At 39.5% G+C, this 19,934-nt stretch overlaps 1 protein-coding gene across 3 annotated transcripts in view; it reads right to left on the minus strand.

Moving 5' to 3' along the window:
- Positions 1-657: 657 nt before the first annotated feature.
- Positions 658-19,934, minus strand: part of SFSWAP (splicing factor SWAP) — a 92,784-nt gene continuing 73,507 nt past the window's right edge. For 2 of the 3 annotated variants that reach the window (XM_075217309.1, XM_075217317.1), the window contains 3 exons: positions 11,775-11,936; positions 4,089-4,161; positions 658-1,141 (listed from right to left, as the gene is read on the minus strand). In XM_075217309.1, coding sequence (XP_075073410.1) covers positions 1,076-1,141; positions 4,089-4,161; positions 11,775-11,936 — 301 coding nt within the window. In that variant the 3' untranslated portion in view covers positions 658-1,075. The remainder of the gene's footprint in view (positions 1,142-4,088; positions 4,162-11,774; positions 11,937-19,934) is intronic. The other variant, XM_075176388.1, reaches the window with a different exon arrangement.

Below are 19,934 nucleotides of genomic sequence, written 5' to 3' on the forward strand. Positions count from 1 at the left end.
AATTATATTACTGGGATTGATGATTGATCATTGAGTGTGCTCCTCTTTCATGTAACCCAACCACATTTATGAAGTATGCTATACCACTGTAAAGACTTTCCGGACATTATTCAGGGCTATGAGCTTTGGGTGACTTCAGTGTGGTGCAACAACAGTAGAGCTGAGGGTAACTTTCACCAATCATTTGCTGGTGGGTGGATCTCTTGCATTGAGGCATGAGGGCCTGGAAACTGGTGCTTGGCTGTGTACTTTATAGGAAACTTTGTTGGTAGCTTCATACAAAGAGGTAATGGTTTGTGATGTCACAGAAAAGTGATCAAGAAAAAATTATGTTAAAACAAATGATATATCTATATTAACACAAATAAATATCATGATAAGAAACTTGAGGATTTTTTTTTTTTTTAAATTGTATTAGGTCCATTTAGGATAGTGTTCTAAAAATGGGGGTACACCTTCTGCAGTCTTTAGTTGAGAGGGAAGAATTAAATTGCTTAAAGTAAGTTTTATTGACTTTAAACTACTGTATATTTAGAGTAAGACTGAACTGTGCAGATCAGCTTTATAAATGAAATGGTAGTTGTCTTTTAAGGTCCATTTAAACTTACATGAACATACTCTTTAATATCCTGAAACTAACACACAACGGATGCTCGGTTTCGTTTTTCACAAAAATTTATTTTGTAGCACTTTAATACAGAAACATGATATATACAATTATACACGGGGCAGTTGCTGGTCACTCATATGGAGTAGGGACTGACTATATTCAGATTCCAGCTGTTGCGGTGCTATATTCCCTAGGATAATAAGCCCAACTTGGCTAAGTGTCATTGAAGATGTTGCCAATTTGACTTGCTGACCATCCTGGAAAATTCCACCCAAAGGCTTGCTGAGCATCCTCAGAAATGCATTTAGCAACAGCTGACTGGAAAAGGTCAATAAAAAAAAAATTGACCAATTGAAAATTGATTTAACTTGGAAATCATGTGGAATTGCTGCATAAAAAGGTAAACTGGATCTCCATCTGTAATTCAAGGTGTTTCATCTGTTAATATTAACTGTAGAGGAGGTATCAGGAAGCGCTGGTACGCATGTTTTTGGAGGCTGCCAGCATTGCCCTTACTTTAACCATGAGATCCTGAAAAAGAAGAAAAAGAATGAAGATTGAAGATTGAATGTTTTACCTTACCTATCCGAGTTTGTATAAAGCCATACACAGCAATTGATACTTCTACTTAAACTGCTAATTTAAGAGTGTAATCAGAGTGTCAAATTATCCAGTAAGCCACATTAAATTGTGTTTTATTTTGGTGTTACTACAATTGTTATATTTCATCTGTCAGCTTGTTCTTTGTTTCTGACTCAAGGCCAAAAGGACCTCTAAAACAGAGGCTACTAATGCAGTACAGGGATATTTGTTACAAGGATAAGTGATATAAACAGATAATGAAGGAGATTAACACCCATAGCATATTAAATGTGATGTAAATAAATTGATGGCATAACTCTACTGTCTCCTTTAGTGACAGGAATTATTAGCTCACACAAGATTGATATACATGTTAAAGCTACACTGTTTATCATGTGCATTTTATACAAAACTTAAAACGGAAATATATTGTAGAATAAAGATACAAGCTCAATTTATATCAGAATATAGTGGTTTAAAAAAAGAATTGACCATAACGAAAAAATTTTGTTCAAGTCTAAACAAAGAATATTATTTACCAACATATTTCTATACCATTCCTATGTCCCCATTTCTACTGCCAATCTTCTAAATTGTTATAACTCAGAAATGCTTTTAGCTCTCCAGGGACCTGGAAACTCCCTCTAGTTATGTGGGGATTCCTGATGGAAGAGGTGGCATTGTGTCCAACAGTCCCTACTCCTCTTCCTGGGGTAGGTAAGAGGGGTCTGGGTACATGTTTTGCTGTGGAGCCTATTCGCCACTGCAACGTCTGACCTTACGCAAATTCTACATTATACTTTGCATACTGTATTTGATCCTGTTCTCAGGAATTTAGAATAAATTTAACCATGGCTAGTCATTTTACTGTGTCCTAATTGTAGTAAGATCACAAGATTAATCATGCTAGCTCAAATTAAGAACTTTCTCAGAAAGCACGTAGCAATGAAGTGGGAATGGCCCAATATACACCTGTTTATCACATGAATCATGCTTGCTACAGAAAATGCAACATAGCATTAAAAATTGTAGATCAAAAGGCACTTTCAATACAATCCATGTATTTAAGCAGAACGGTTTCTTCAGTGGCCATTGTATTGTGAAAAGATTACATGATTACCAACTAACACTTTTTGATCAAAATGTAGGTCAAGAGAATTTATGTTTATTCCAATCCCCTCCCACCAGCCTGTCACATGACCTGTTACTCAAAATCCCCTTCATTGCCAAGAATGTAGATTCTACTTTCACAGCAGTGAAAGGTAATTCAGAAAAATGCTTTTGCCAAGTGCAAGGAACAATGTTACTCCCTGCACTTAATATAGGACTGTCATGATCACCCCACTACACACCCCGAGAACCTCGCTGCTGCCTGCCACTAGAACTATGTGCTGAGAGACACTGGGACAGGTGGAGAAGGGGGTGAGACACACAAGAGTGGGGTAAAGCTGGGCTGTCAGGCTGGTGATGGAGAGGTTTGAGCAAGGACCGGGTGGCACAAACATGGTGGGTACAAAGTGATAACCAAAATGGAGCATTTATAATGACCAAATATCCCAATTGCTCTGCTAATCTAAGGGTATGTTTTCCAGACTCTGGAATAACAGCCTATACAATGCCGATTTATGTTACTGAGAGGATAGAGAGAATTGCACAAATCAAATAAGGTTAGAGCAGAGGTGCTCGACCATTCATATTCAACAGATGAATATATCTCTGCCCGGTGTGCTTCATTTGTAGCATGTTTACAGCTGAACTATTGCACTAGCTAAATGCTAACATAAATAGCATTCTGTTAGTTGTTCCTACAGACAATTCCAACTAATTTAATTATAGTCTTAAAAGGTCCTCCCCCTTTATCTTGCAGAAATGAAATGGAGTTTCAGGGTTTAGTATTTGGAACACTGTCCTTTGATCAGTGTAGTATTGTCTCTCAATGTCATGTAATCCTAGGATTCCCACATGTCTCTTTCTTCCTATGCACTGGGTATCTCTGTATGGCTTTCCTGTGTTTAATTACACCATTCATTTAACCCCATGGCCTGAGCTGACACTACCAATTAGGGTCTGATTTATACTAGGGATACTAACAATGGTGAGGCAGCTTACTAGATACAGATAATTAGAGACATTTCACACATCAATTACCACTCATTATGAACAAGTGAAATGTGAACCTGTGAGATTAACCCTTTGCAGAAACTCTGCTGTTTCATGCAGAGATGGTTGGGTTCATATTTAATTTGAGCAGTGATGGGATGAAAGTGAGTAACTAGAATATAAGCTGCATTACAATGGGAGGATAGTAAGTAGCAAAATTCTTAAAAATGTATTTTCACCTTTCATCCGGCTATTGTGATGAAGCTGCAGCTTCTGCAACCTACAGAGTATACTTATAAGTAGATCTAATGTGAATAACTACATTCAGCTATTTTATCATCAACAATCATTTGATGATGAATAGCAGGGAATAGCCTGCTCCAATTAGCTTCTGTGTATTAAAGCATATGCCTCTGCGATGTTGCATAAAAAAATCAAGAACCAGTCCTTACTTCTGGTTGATGTTGGTACATTGTCATCGCTGCACACAATTCTAAATAGCTTCACTTTAAAATCAGATTAGTTATCAGCTTACATGGATTCATTGTGTGCTGTCCTGTTATACAGAAACACTAGAGCTGGAGGTGCCAATTGAGATTTTGTCACACAGTTAATTTATGGTATAAGAATTTGTAATTCTCTACTGACTGTTGAAAGCAGAATAATTTTGCAGCAAGAAAGCAGACATATTAATTTATTTTTGTAATAACTGATAGTGAAGCTCTGAAATGGTGGCTAATGGAAGCAATGATGATTACAAGAGATCAGAGCAACCAAACACTGCATGTAATATTACCTGAGTTATTTTGGTCTGTACTGAAGAGACAATTTCTGACGCAATATGGCCATCTTTGTCCTGGGTGCATTCCCTGCAAATAGACAGGTACCAATTACATTGATGAGATAACTACAGAAATGTCACTGCAATGGCTGTATTATTTAGGGAGGAGTGGATATTTCTAGGTAAAGTAACATTCATAGGACAATAAAATATATAGGCATCATTATTACCATATTAAAGGAGTGATTTAGCAAGATGTAGCACTTTTTTTTTTTTTTTTTTTTAAGATGCTGACAATTTTATAGTAATTCATATCCCTCAATTGATAAGATGATTCGCAAGTGTTATTGATTTTTAGGTTGCCTTATGGGTGGAATAACCTTTGCTGCAGCAATGATGACTGTTTTACAATTTATATTTTCATGGAGCCTTTTTGCTGCTGGAAAAATTGTTGGGACCTTAAAAATGATTTTCTCGCTGCATAAAAATATAAAATTTAAAGAAATTGACTTATAAAATGACTCGAGCAGTGACAGGCTCTTAATGTTTACATTGTATTACATTCTTTCCTGTGGTAGCAGTGTTTTATCTCAGCAATTTTCTGCCTCTGTCAATATGCTGTTCACAGTTATCCTAGCAATCTGTACTTTAAAAATCACTAGTGCAACAGCCGACATATGAAACTACTGCTTTGTATGGAATAATATTTGCAAAGAAAATTGTTGCGATTAAAATGGGTTGTGTATGTTTTCCCGACTGTAATAAGGACGACAGCAGGTATGCCTACACAAAAATTACTATGTCGAGAAATGCGACCTGTATAGAAGACAGACTTATGATGCCTGTCAATAAGACAGGCATCATTTTCCTCCATCGTAATGAATATAAAGCTGTCAGATATAGTGTGTGACTGTGTTGTGGCAAGTCTGTCTTCTATACACCTCTCAGGGAGAGCTGTCGTTCTTATTGTAGTTGGTAAAAAAAAAAAAGGATTTTATACTCGCGTTAAATCCATTCCTCTGAGTCCATCTGGGGGACACTGCTTACAATGGGGTTGTATGAGGGAACTTGGAGTAGGCACTCAACTTTCCTGCTGACAGGCTGTATTCCCGTGTAAACTTCAGTGTGTAATACAAAAGCCTGAAGGAAGGGAACCACAAGACCAAAAGAATAACCACAGAAAAGCAGAAGGGAGGGAACGCAGTGTTCTCCAGATGGACTCAAGAGAAATGCATTTAACATGAGTATAAAATCCTCTTCTCTGTTACTTTCCCTTGGAGAACCCTTACTACCATGGGGACATACCAAATCAGGCCCCTAAGGGAGGGATCGCTCCGACAGTCTGGTCCGCAAGACTGTATGGCTGAAACTGGTGTCCGGAGACGCAAACACATTAAATTGATAAAACCTAGTGAAGGTATGGACAGAGGACCAGGTGGCCGCCAGGCAGAGCTGATCCACTGAGACCCCGTTATGTGCAGCCCAAGAAGCACCCGAGTGGAATGGACAGCAAAATGACTAGGCACAGGCCAATTGGAACCAACGTAGGCCTGCTTGATTGTGGAGGAAATCCACCTAGCCATGGTCTGCTTAGAAGCCGGCCAGCCCCGCTCAGTTGAACCTATTGATTCAAAGGGGAACTTCTGAAGCATGGTCAGAATAAAGTTTAGATCCCAGAGAGCCATAGGCGTAACATAATGGGCTGTACATGCAGGACCCCTTGAAGGAAGGTTCTTGCTTCCGAATATCAGCTATTTTCAGTTGGAAAAAGATAGAGAATGCTGACACCTGGACCTTTAGGGACCCAAGTCGCAGACCTGTGTCCAGGCCACCGTGGAGAAAGGCTAAGATACAGGAAAGATGAAAATTATTCAGTGGCTGAGTCTTCGTTCGCACCACTTAATGTAGGTATGCCACACTCTGTAATAAATGTGGGCTGAGGTTGGTTTCCTGGCTCGCAGTATGGTCTCTACCACTCTGGAAGAAAGCCCTCTGGACCGCTAGAGTTTGGCCTCAAAGACCATGCTATCAAAACCCACAGAGGTAAGTGCTGGTAAAGAACCAGGCCTTGCCATAACAGGTCTCCTCAATGGAGCAGAAACCTTCTTGGAACTGCTACCCTGCTTAGAATGTCTGTGAACACGATGTGGGAACCCTCAGGCTGCCAAAAGCTGCCCTAGAAAGGCCAGCAACTTCTTGGGATCTGTGAGGGACGGAAAGTCCCTCTGCCTGCTCAAGGAGCCCTACAGGAAGTAGCGAGACTAGGGTTCCCCCAAGAGATTTTTATCTGAAGAGTGTAAACTTTCATGCCCAGCCATCTCTTGAGGAGAGGTTTGAGGGGCTAAAGGAGTGAAAGAAACCTTCTCCCGGTCATATACCGGCAGATGACTTCTGCTGAAGGAAGCAAAGTGACAGCCTGGCTTCAATTTAGTATCATCGTTATGTGGAAAGGACAAGGGGGGGGGGTGACCCTAGAACAACAGCTATGCTATCGCCTGCATGATTACCCCTCTCCAAGTTCTGGGAGGACGCCGCTCAAAAAATTCTAACCCACATCAGGAGTCCTCCTACACCTGCAGTAATGGAGGTGAGAAGGGTCCGGATCAGGCTGCCGTTTGTCTGGGAGCCTGGGGTCTGAATGTTTTGTAGAGAAAAGGGCTCTACCTCTCTGAGAATGACCTCTGGCCACAGAAAACCTGCCCCTAATAGTCTGGCTTCTTACCAATAGACTCCCCCAAAGGGATTTGTGAAAATACCCAAACCTCGGAACCCTGGGTTTAGGGGTACTCACCGAAAAGAAGGTACTTTTACCTCCCGTGGCGTGAGAGATATCATCATCTAATTCTGGGCCAAAAAGGGCTGAGCCTGAGTAGGGAAGAGCCTCCAGAGATTTCTTTGACTCTGCATCGGCATCACAGGACATGAGCCAGAGAGTCCTATGGGCCACTATTGCCGATGCTGCGATAGATGAGGAAACTGAGGCTGCATTTTGAACAGCCTCATGCAGGTAACCCGAGGCCTCCTTTAAATGTAGAGCCAGAGGGGAAGAAGATCTTGTAACCCTGCTACCAGCTACTCAGCCTAGGTCTTCATTGCCCGGGCGACCCACGCTGCAGACAGCGTAGGTCTGAGGGAGGTGCCTGCCGACAGGAAGATGGATTTAAGAAAACCCTCCACCCTGCGGTCAGTGGTGTCAGAGTGCCACAGAACCCGGCACTGGAAGACTAGTATGGCTGGCCAGCCCGGCCACTGTCATATCCACATTTGGATATGACAGTTGGTATTCCCTGCAGGGAATAAAGGACTGGAAATCTGTGGCTGCTTCCAAGCCGACTCAGCTATCTCTATAAATTCCACTGATGCCAGAAAACAGACAACATGACGTATCCTGCACTTAAAGAGGCCTAGGTCTGACTGAGGTTCCTCTAGGTCCAATAGACTCAATGGGGGGGTTCTGAAGCCTCAGGAAGCTCACTTTCCTCCACAGAAGGCTCTTCTGAATCAGAAAGTGCGAGGAGAGGATGAGTAGACCTATGACACTTGGTGCATTGTGCTTGCGTTCTGAGAGTGTCCAGACACTGATTTAACCAGTCCAGGCCTTTAACTAAGGACACAGACCACGCAGGCTCTCCCTGAGAGGGGCCTTTGAAAGAGGAGGTGGATGCCTGACCAACAAGGCTCAGGTTCACATCCTGCCCTGCTGCTGGTGTCAATAGTGAAGCAGATGGTACTAAATTAGGCCGGAGCCGTGGGGAGTACCCCAGAGAACACTAGGATCTCCTCTGAACAGACAAGCATCTGAGTCAGTGCCGACACCGACTACGCCAGTGTAACTGCCCACGCCGGTTCCTCAAACTGCTGTGGAGCAGAACCCTGGGCCTGTTCACCCCGGGCCCCTGCATCAAAGTCCGCACAAACCGAACGTGTCCGAATGTCCACTAGGAAGCTTTACTTTACATTTGGAGCAGGTGTAATATTTAGTCCGGGGTATCTTACCCTTGTCGGACATTGTTATGTATCAAAATAATATTTTCCTAGTATAGTCTAGTATAGAAGCAGAAGGTAACAGCTCAAATAGAAAATACTTTATTTTTTGTTTAGAAAAGGAAAGAAAAAGAACTTTCTAGAGGATACCTTTTTGTCTGCGAGTTACCCCACAGACCTCCCAAAAACATTATATACATACAGACACACACACACACACACACACACACACACACACACACACACACACTAATATATATAGATTTTTATTTTTTTTCATAAAAGGAAAGAAAAATAACTTTCTTAGAGGATACGGTTTTGTCTATGACATACACCACAGTACCTCCCCAACCATATAAATATGTATATATATACACATGCACCTAGGTTCCAGTCTATACTCCTATAGCAAACTTAGGTACAGAGATTGTTATTTATGTGGCACAATGTTTACTCCAAACAACAGCATACATATATCCACTATAACAATACTGGGTACAGTGTGAAAAAAATTATAGAAAGGGGGTACTTAGCACTCCTGTTGGCCAAGAACCAGTTCAAATGATTGGAGAGGAGAGGAGCCTGTCTCTTAATTGCAGCCTTTTCTCCAGTTCCCTGACTGTAGATCGGTGCCTCCCTTGTATTTCCTCGGTTGGAAAATACCAACTTGTTGCAACAAACAGGGAGTTCCTTTTCAATTGCTCCCTCCCCTCTCAGGGAGCCTGAGCATACAGACCAAATGTAGGCTTTTTTAAGCAGAACCCCGCTGATCTCTTATCTATAGCTATAGGTTTTCCCAATGACATCTGCTCCGTTTTTATTCCGAGTCAAGTGCCTCCCTCCAATGCGGCACACAGAGACGTGGCGCTCACTGCCAGAAGGCAGCGCCGGTGTCTGAACGGCTCAGGGTAACTGCAGTCTTCTTACTCTGTGCTGTTAACAGAAACATCCCTCCAGAAGTCTCCTCTTGTCCGTGGCAGCAGTGGTCCGGTATATCAAGCTGAAAGACCTACAGAAGCTGTGTATGTGCTGCCTATAGCACATACACCTTATAAAATGGTAATAAGTAATATTTAAAAAGGAAATGCTGCAGCACAGCACACCAAAGGTCCTATTCCTCTGGCACTCAAACATACACTGAAGTTCACACGGGGTTGCAGTGGTGATATAGCCTGTAAGCAAGAAAGTTAACTATTTGAGTGCCTACCCCAAGTTCCCTCATACAACCCCATGTAAGCACGGTCCTCCCCAGGTAGCGGGAAGAGAAATTGTTACCACCGAATAAAATGATGAGAGAAAATGACCAGTGAGACACAGCTCTAAAACCTAACTGCTTTGCAGGGTGCGGGCACACTGATGACCCTCTGAGCCTTTACCTGCAGCCTCTAGCTCAATCTTGCTTTGTCAGATTTGTCTTGTTATAGCTTGTAACACTTGTTTAAAATACCTGCAGATATTTTATTTATTACAGATATGTGCAGTTTTTTGTGATTAAATGTAATGTTATATCTTACTACTGAGATTAAGGGTTTTGTACAGACCTTTTTGAAGGTTAGAGGGCCGTCCATGTGGTCACTAAAGTTTATAAAATTGGTATAACAGCACTGCTTCAACAGTGTGATGCACAACCTCCTCCCACAAACCAAAACATCAAAACAATCAATCACATATTGTAATTGAGCATCCTCAATTGATGCATGTGGCTTTATACAACATTAGTGCCTTGTGACTTGATCCTGCCCCATATGATATGAGAAATTATTGTATAGGGGGAAGAGAGGGCGGTGGATGTCGAAATGATAGGTTTCAATATTCCTGTTGCTCTTCAGCATAACCAAACCAAACAAATACTTTTGAGCCTCAAAGATGTAAAATGTACCTAACGTGAGAAGCGAAGTTGCACCATATGATCTGTAGCAGACACCAACATTTCTGCCGGGAGTCCTTGTGCAGTGGAGACCTAGGAGCATTCTGTTTGCACCTAGAATGCTCCTAGGTCTTTAGTGAATGAGGTCCTAATAAAGAGGATTCCCGTCACAAAAGCTCACAAGTGATCATGGTGCCTTGACTAAACTGGCTTATATAATGGCATAGACCAGTTTCAGATATCTTAACTACATTCTGCTGGGGAACTCATACTAATGTTTTGGATGTTCATAGAAGATGACGGTTTGACAGAATGCGCTCCACAAAAATACATTGTGCATACTGAAGAGTCATGTCATAAAATGTGACAGTTGCCTATTTACCCATTGTAAAGACCAGGTTTCAGGGGCACTAAGTGCATCAGAATGTTGTGTCACTTACTGCAAAGCATTGATTTTGTACGGGAAATAAAGCTAGAAAGAGTATGAAACTTAGACATAAAATGTGTGATTAAAAAAAAAATCTTAAGATAGGCGAGACATAGCATACTATGTTAAATGCATCTTTTGCATGAAAACATGTTTTATTGGTAAATTAACCTCAATGATACATTGACTCAATGAAACTCAGTGCTCTGATGTGGCACTACACCTTTGATGTGGCAATACAGCAGACCCACTGCCAATGAGTGCAGAGAGGAGCAACAGTGCTTAATGCTGGAAATTGGGAGACATCTCTATGGATACAAATTCTTAATTAAAATGATATCCCCCCGCTGTGGAGTGAGGATATGCATCCGTTTGCCCTGGCATAAAGTCGGTTAGAATAAATGCCCTAGGGGAGAGTATTAATTCTAGTGTCTAGAAATCTAAGGGGCATATTCTAATTTAAAATCTAAGGGGCATATTCAATTTGGGTTCCGGTCCGCAGTAACGAAAGTGCACACTATTGCCTGTAATACGGTACCGCAATAACGCAGATTATTCGCACGCAACCCTATGGGCTGCGAACAAAAATCCTTGTTATTGCGGTACCGTGGATTAAGTTCGCGGCACCGTTCCGGCGCGATCCCATGGACCGGAATCGTAATTGAATATGCCCCCAAGATTAAAAATGAGATGGGTCTCTATGATGAACACAGTGTCGGGTCTTTGGCTTTATGTACACTACTATTGTCCAGAGTGAGGGAGACTGTCCAACTTTGATGAAAGCCTGGGGGACCTGTACAATGTTTTCCCAATTAACTGTAAGTGAGCTTCACACCAATATGGGAGTATACCATCCTTATTCTGAAAAGGATTTAAGATAATGGGAGACATGAAAACATTTATAGATGAAAGAGTGACAGGAATATACACTAACATGAGGGAGTTTCCATCCTCTGAGCACCAACTGGCTTTGTGACTCCAAAAATGCCTTGTAGTTTGAAGGGGAAAAACAGCAGAATAGAGCACATTAAAAAAATGTGGCAAATTATCACCATGTTCTAGCAGTGTCCCGAACAAATGTATTATAGGCTTATTTATCTACCTTAAGGCAGCAAGAAAAGTTAATGTTACAAATTTTATCACACTGGGGAAATTAAAAAAAAAAAAAAAAAAAAAAAAAAGTGAACAATTCCCATACAATATTAACATGCAAATATATATATTATTTCACAATATCCCCTCCCTCTCTCAAACACAGAATATGTGTATTACTCCAATTTATTTTATTTACATGTTGTACATTTAATAGCAGTATTAATTAGCATCCCACCATCCCACAGATGACAGGGCAGAAGAGACTGGAAAGCTGGCTTTAAAAAGATGTAACATGTGATTTTTTTCACAGGTAAAGAAGTTGAGTTACCTGTAACGTTCTTGGCTAGATTCCCTGCTCTCCACAGGAGAGATACTTGTTGAGTGTACCAAACTGTGCGCTCCCTGTCTGTTGGGTGAGCGGGAACGAGATCTCGCTTTTGATTTGGATTCTGATCGGGAGTGTTTTTTCTTCCGATTTTCATGTGGACTACTGCAAGAAAACACAAAATAGAATATTGATAGACTTTCAAATCAAAATAAAATAAAATATTATAATGGGTATACATTCACAGAAAGATAATGAAATATCAATTATCTAGAGTAAAAGAAACTGAATATTAGGAAAAACACATTTGAATTCAAACTAGGAGGCAGTGAAATCATTAATAGCACAGTGGTTGCTGCCTCACTGCGCTGGGGTCATGAGTTCAACCAGGGTGCTGTCTGTGTGAAGTCCTCATGTTTGTATGGGTTTCCCCCAGGTGTCCCTGAGAAAAATGGACACTAGTTTTTTTTCAGTGCATGGTAGGGAAATTACATTGTAAGCTGCACTGGATAGTGACTTGTGTGAATAAGTACATATCCTCAGTACAGCACTGCACAATATGATTGCTGCTATATAATATATTATAATTGGTAAAACCCAATATAAATCTTTTCAAGACTGCTTTACCACGATGAAAGATGACTAAAATCAGGCAGTGTGTATCGCCACTAGACCTCACCACACAACATTACTACATTTTCCCCACCAAGAAACACTTCTGGTAAGGGGCACTCCTTTTGCCAGTTGCATTCATCTTCTATAGCATCAACATTCAGCTTACACAGTATTGTTAAGAGTTTTAATCAAGGCGGTTAGATTTACCACTGCATTTATGCTCTGCTTTAGACAATTTTGCTTTCATGATGAGATGTGATCAATACTTTTAGGTAGTTTCTAATATGTATCCCCCTTGCACATTGGGGTCTCAGAGTCCCCCAAGCATTATAACTGCCCTTTCAGAACTAGTCTCACTGTCATGCAGAGAAGGTTTATGGGCCTGTGTTTCCATTTCCTACTACCTGCCACCATGTATTTTATGACCACAGTTGTTTTGTCCACTTCATGGCACACTATATTCTATAGCCAGGGTCCCTCTGGTCAAAAATTCACCGAGAGGTCTTAGCACACATTTAGTGAGGTTTTCCGTCACCAGTGTGTACTACTGATTTGTAGAATCAACTGCTAGAACTCTTCACCCAACATTACTCATTTTCTTCTATCCGTTAAGCCGCTCTGGTATGGGTTGCTACTTGTATCCGTTACATGATTTAATATTGCATCTATCCAGGATTACACTTGTTTCTTGTCAATAAATCATGCATTTATTCTGCATTGAGAGTATGTTCCAGTGGATCGTTACGGACTAGGTGGTTGACAAAAAAAACCCCCAAAGATTTGTAATAAGACAGTATTTCAACTGCATGCAAAGAATAATTATGCTTTTGAGATTGCCAGAATTGCAACATGGACTGAACCACAGTTAATCTACTATCTTGACATATTTTTTTTTTTCTCGAAAGGGTAGCAACACTTGTTGATCTGTCTAAAGTAAGTTGAGACCTAGTTGTTATGATGTAAATGCAGAGAACATAAAACTACTAAGCCACTGTGAAGCAGCTCAAACCGAGTGTTTAATAGTTCACTGCTGCCCAGTCTAGTCAGTATCTGTGGAGATGTGGCTCACAAAAGGATGTTAAATTTATCTTATTTTCAAGATAAATTTTATTTAAGTAATTTCACATTCAATGTTTTTATGCAGTGTTTGTAGGAAATTATTTATTGCAGCCTTTATACACAGAAAACAAACAACCTCTTGTTTGTTGGATCATATTAACTGCAGATTACACATTGTAAAAGGGGGGAGAAATGAAGTGTTTTTTGGGCACATCTGCCTGTCAATAATTAAATGTAAACATTTAGGATGAGGCTAAGCTTACCTTGAAGCTAGTATAAAAAGGAGCACAGCTGTGATTTTAAGCTGAATATATAATTCTTTCACCAGCTGAGGATGGTATGAATTTTATAGCCTGAACAATCCTATTCAGACCAAATTTAACATTTTAAAGCATAATGTGCAATTTTCATTCCGTCCGTGGACCAATCATTGCTATACATACAGTGCTCACTTTGGAACCATCACTTTTCAGAAACTATACAACCACCACACTCTTTTGAACCACTTCTCTTTACTTGGTAAATGGAACCAAGCTGCTTCGTAAGTAAAGCACTCTCCGATATTACAAAAAGTCTGCATGCTGCTTATTAACATATAAGCAGGAATCTGATAATTGTATCTTTTGCCCAGATTTTAGACACATTTATTTTGCGAACCTTCATTAGTTATAAAATACTAGAAAAAAACATATGTAAATTTCTGAGACACCAGGACTTCCTAAACTGTGCATATGTGATATATCTATGCGTGGTGAATGTTTTGATTTGAGAAACTGGTTGCACTTTTCGGTCACCGTTTATTCATGTGCATAGCTTGGTTTCTAACAATATTTCGACACGGATCGGGGGCTGTAAAAGCTTCAATAACATCTTTTTCGTAGTCCTGACATTTTTGTGTGAAAGCCATAATTCTAAAAATTGGAGTAAACATTAGGCTCCGCTGTTGGCCTTCCAAGCAGGGTAAATCTGTCTGACTGGATCTTCCTAGGAGTTTGCTACACTTGATCTTAGGTAAGAAGGAATGTCATTTATAAAGGGGAATTTAGGATTTAGGCATTTTCAAACAAAATATAGCAGTATACTCAAGTGGAAGGTTATATATAATAAGGTTACAGAGCAATTGAAAGTTTTGAAGGTCGTCTTAACATGTGCAGAGGCAGCATAAATCACTCTGAAATTCAAAAATATCTGATCGAGTGCTGGGTCTTGTGCTGTACTAAAATCCTGGCACTTTCGCAGTATTTGGGGACCACGGACAGGCTTTCAGAACAGTAGTGAATACTCAAATTGGGAGGGGTATGTGAAATATTGGTGACTGCATTATAAAGGTCACAAAAGGCAGGGGATTGAGTCTGAATTATATAAGCACCTGATTGGAGGTCTACATGAGGCACTCAATGGTTCTCAAGTCTGTTCCTAGGTTCTAAACCGCCCATCTACCGATGTGTGAAATGAAGTGTGGACGCTTGTTGAAGGCTGTGTTTACAACTTATGAAGAGACAATGTACATACAAAGAAATTTAAATTGGCACCTAAGCATACTATCACTTATCTTCAATGTAAAGCCTTTAGAATTTCCAAATGTAAAACTATACTTCTGTTCACTAGCTTGTGTTTATCCCAGACATTTAAACAATAAAAATAAAATTGCCAAACTCAAATAAGAGTCTAGGGAAATAAATATTAAATGCTATTTAATTTAAATTGAAATAACTCCAGGCAAGACAAAACAAATGTGGAGAATGGTATCAATATATTTAATAACATTTTCATGTTACATGACATATGAATAAAACATTAGAGTCCAGCTCAATTACCTAGTACTGCACAATAATCTGATGTCCAGCAGTATGGTTAAATAAATAGATGCCAACATGTTTAAATAAATTCCAGGGAGACTTTGCAGCTGAGCAGGTTACATGTAGCTCTAGGCAGGCATTGTGCACTAAAACCTACAAATCACAATATTTTTCTCCTGTTCCATAAGTCCCGAGGAAGAAGTCTCAAAATCTTGCTCCCAAAAATTAGGGACAGACGACAACTATGCTGGAGAGTTTACTCTATATACACCCAAGAAAACACAGTGTTTAAAGGGGATATGTTGGCTAAGGTTTTATTTCATTCTATTTTATATACATTTGATACTCTGCAATTAGAATTGTATGTCTATGCCTACATGCTTTTATTAATAAAAATAGCCATATTACTTTTATTGTCTATGAGAAGTATCACCCATGGATATGAATAAAACAGTGTATGACATAATAGAGTTTTACCATGTTTTTCCCTTAGCAAAATAATACATTTTAATGCATGGAATACATTTGTATTACTCAGCACATCCGTGTATGCATAAAAATACTACAGAATAACATCTCTTAAATGCATGATTTTATCTTTTCTATGTACAATGACAATGTAATGTTACAATAGCCTGACTAAATTAAAACTAATGCTTGCCAGCTGCTGCAAACGAAACAGTTTGTGCTCTTTGTTTCATATAACATATAAAAGATACAAGATGACATTGAGTCTTATTCTTCCACTACTGTACAGTTGCAGTTAGTGACATTGCTTTATCCTGTGCACACGAACGCTGGATTTATTTAAGAGTGTTGGATTGTGTTATTCTGCTGCTTTACTGGAAATCTGCATTCACTTAGTACATCTGTTTCTGTCAAAAAGAGCAACGGTTCAAGTCTGCCTACTAGAGCTCCTAGGTTTTAACAACCTAGTTCTTACAGTGACTAGAACATCTCATGTCAAACAACAATATGTACTATACTACAGATGACATTTTATTTATCTTGAGTACCATAAGCACATTCTTAATGAGTGAAGAGGAAAATAGCGAAGGAATAAGGATAGATGTAATATTTTGTGATTCAGGTTGTCTAGTAAAATTGCCTTGTACTAGTTTTCTCTACCTTCCAAGACATAGTCAGAATGTCATATGTTAGCATTTACCATAAGACAAGAGGCTGGCAGGGCATTTTAGAACTTAAAGCTCCCCAGCAAATGGGGAGCCACAGGTTGCCTATCTTTGCTATAAGGTGTAGTAATGAAATCTTCACTAGATATCCTTAGTTTCAAAGTGATCTAATTATCTTAAAAAAGTCTGCTATGGAACACGAAACACCTATTTAAAATGGATGACGGTGGTGTTAATTTATCACTTTTGCGACTTAAATCCATCTGGATGTTGTGATGTAAAGAGACCACATTCCAAACAGTCAGTCATTCTTTTTTCCTTAAACATATTAATTGGTAGATCATTTGGTCCTGATGACAATAACATTGCTTAACACATCATTACTTTACAAAAACATTTAGGTATCTATATGGCACTTCTGTACTATTAATCATAATTATTAATGATGTTCTTGTACACAGGAGCAATAATTATTTTGCCATCATAAATAAAAATCCTGTATGTTAAGATTTGTTTGCAGTGTAATGGCTATTTTGCCATGAAGAAAGGAGACTCAGTAGAGCATATTCAACTAGCATTCGTGGCCGCGATTATGCATGGGTCCCGCTACCGCAACATCATGGAAATCCGCACTGTTGCGGTACCGTAACGGAACTTTACACGCGCAGCCTTGCGTAATTGCAGGCGCGAATGCTAACTGAATACCCCCCCCAGTGTGTAGTGATTTAATGTTGAAGGCCATACCTATCTGCGTTCTCCCAGCGCTCCACCCGGGGGTTTTTACTTGCTACCCGGTTCTTGGAGCCCAACAGAGGCCTATTACAATAGAATAAGCCACTGTTTCTCCTATCAGAACAGACCCTATGTGAGGACTACAGCCAGCAGTGCTTGTTAGACCCCTGACCACCAGTCTGACCAGTCCTGGCAGGTGTGGGCAATAACCTTTAATATTATTGCAAAATATTACAACTGCCCCCCATCCGGCTGCTTCTTAATGCCACCCGGCTGGCAACATTTTCTGAGGAGAACACTACAGATACACTTCTACATTACATACATATGTCTGTATCTTCATCTACAATGACAACGGTATTTATTGGCCCATTAGTGCTCAAACTTTTTTCAGCTGGGACTAGAAATAAGTGTGCTGTCTAGGACCCCAAAAGAGACTATTCCCAATAGAATGTTAAATTTCTGGATATCAGGAAGAGAAAAACACAGATTCTGGAACCCCACCAGAGTACTACCCTGATCTAAATTTATTGAACTGTGCTGCATAAACTTCTTGGCAGAAATTTAGAAATACTGGCATAAGCATTAACATTTTAAGACCTTCTACAGGTAAGGGACTTCTGTGGAAATCATTCACATTATAGAAATTGCAGCAAAAATAAACCTCTTTCGGTCTTCAGTTGTAGCTAACCATAAAATAAGTCTAACAAGAGATTTATTTGTCTGCATTTAGTAGCAACTTGTGTGTGATAGACGTTTGCAGCTTTGGTTCTGATATTGGAGGAGGATTACGCAGCGAAGAAATTCTTCTTGAACACAGAGATAGACAAATAAAGCATAGCAGCTGCACACAGCTCATTCCCTGCTTCTTTCATATATACCACAAAGGTCAGAGTCTGGAAGAGGCAGGGGATCCAGCATGAAGAAAACCCTGTTCACTCAGGGTCACATCTTGCACATTGAAACAAGGAATGAGCTTGTACTCTACACAGGAAATACACAAAATGATGGTAGCTGAATGAAGACTGCTTTTTAGCAGCAATGAAAAGGATGCAATGCTGCATTTTCCATAAGAGGACAGCACTAGAACTCTAATTAAAATATGTCTTATCAATAAGAGCTTATAGATGAATAAAAAGAAGTAGACGAATTTTGGTACAATACTCTGCTTTTCACTGAGTTACAATAGCTCACCATATGTATCTCTCTTCAGGTTTTAACATATAAAAAAAGTTATTGTAAAGTCCTAACATTACTGCTGACATAAATATAATGGACAAGCTGAGAAGGCAGGTTAATGAGAGGTATACACAACTAACATCTGGACTAATCAAGAATGCTCCTGCCTGTTCTAAATAATTTTATTAATGGATGACAGGAAATTAAGCATCGATGGAAAAGGCTAAATAATTTATGTGGATTTTTTTTTTACATTTCTAAGACAGCATCTATTGGCATCGAACACCTATTGGTGCAGTATTTTGTTAGGTGGAACCATAAGCGCACAAAGCTGGTCCCACAAAATATAGTAATTTACTATTTTCTATTGTGTACCAAAATTCCAACAATACTTTGGTACCATAATGAGATCATATAAGAAATAGTTGCCAGTCATATTCAGATCATTTGTCCTGTTGAATCCTACAGACAAGCAGATCGTATTTTGACTGCTTTAATTCTAGAAAATACTTTTATATATGTACTAGGTATCTGCACAAGTCAAACATTCAGCTTTTATCATTTTCAGTGAAACGCGACTGGAATCTTACCCTTTAACTGTATCTGAGCAAAAGTTCTTATTAAAACACATGGAGTGATTGCCATCCAACTGTTACACAGGAAGGGTTGTATGTATTTTTATGCACAATACGAGATGTAAGAAATAATACTATTAAAACAAGAGTATGCAAAACAGATATCCATAAAGTAAAAAACATATGAATAGTCTCAATGCTGCAATAGTGCCATTCGGGATTACATCTTATCCAGACACTCTTGTTGTAAACATTCAAATATTGTCATCTTTTATCAGGACAAACATTAAGTGCCAACTTCAGTAATGGTCCTATAACAACAAATAACTATAATGTGTCTCACTCATTACACAGTATGATAGTGAATCATTGAAATAGTAAGGAGTACACTTAAGAGCTTTTCACAGATGTATATTCATGTCCTCACAAATTCAAAATAAATAAATCCTTGTAAGCATTACAAACAGTAACATAAAAATGAGGTCATAAGAAAAACAACATAATATATAGTATGAGGTTGTTAAAGCAAACATGTCAAACTCAAACATACGTATTTCCCCAGCGCGAAGAAGAGTGGAGTAATGTGTAACAAAAATCAGTGGATGTATAAATAAAGTATATTCTGTATTGGGCATCAAACCAAGCATACATGAATACAGTTCAAAAAAAGTAACAATATTAACAAAACAAAATATTTGAATATCCAAGCACTGTTGGGTTGGATTAAAAACAGCAAAAATAACAGCAAAAAACAAAATAACAATAACACGGCAAAAAATCCTCAATGCAGACTGGGAAGGGTGGGTAGTGCACTTACGTTCCTCCCCAGATATACTCGTCCTAGTGCTTCTGCTTGTGACTGTTCTCCAGGTGTAGAAATCTCCCACATCCGTAGACTGTTCCTCTGGACACACTTGAACGGTGTAGGTAGTTCGCGCATGCGCCTTGAATAGCGTCAGCGATCCTTTCTCTAGTCTGAAGATGCTGGCTGGAGCGGATTACTTAGGTAAAATATATATGAGCCACAACTCTCCCAGGGGATTTGCTTGCAGCCGGAAGCTGTACAGCGGG

This window comes from Mixophyes fleayi, chromosome 1, assembly GCF_038048845.1.
Source record: "Mixophyes fleayi isolate aMixFle1 chromosome 1, aMixFle1.hap1, whole genome shotgun sequence".
In the NCBI taxonomy this organism is placed as follows: domain Eukaryota; kingdom Metazoa; phylum Chordata; class Amphibia; order Anura; family Limnodynastidae; genus Mixophyes; species Mixophyes fleayi.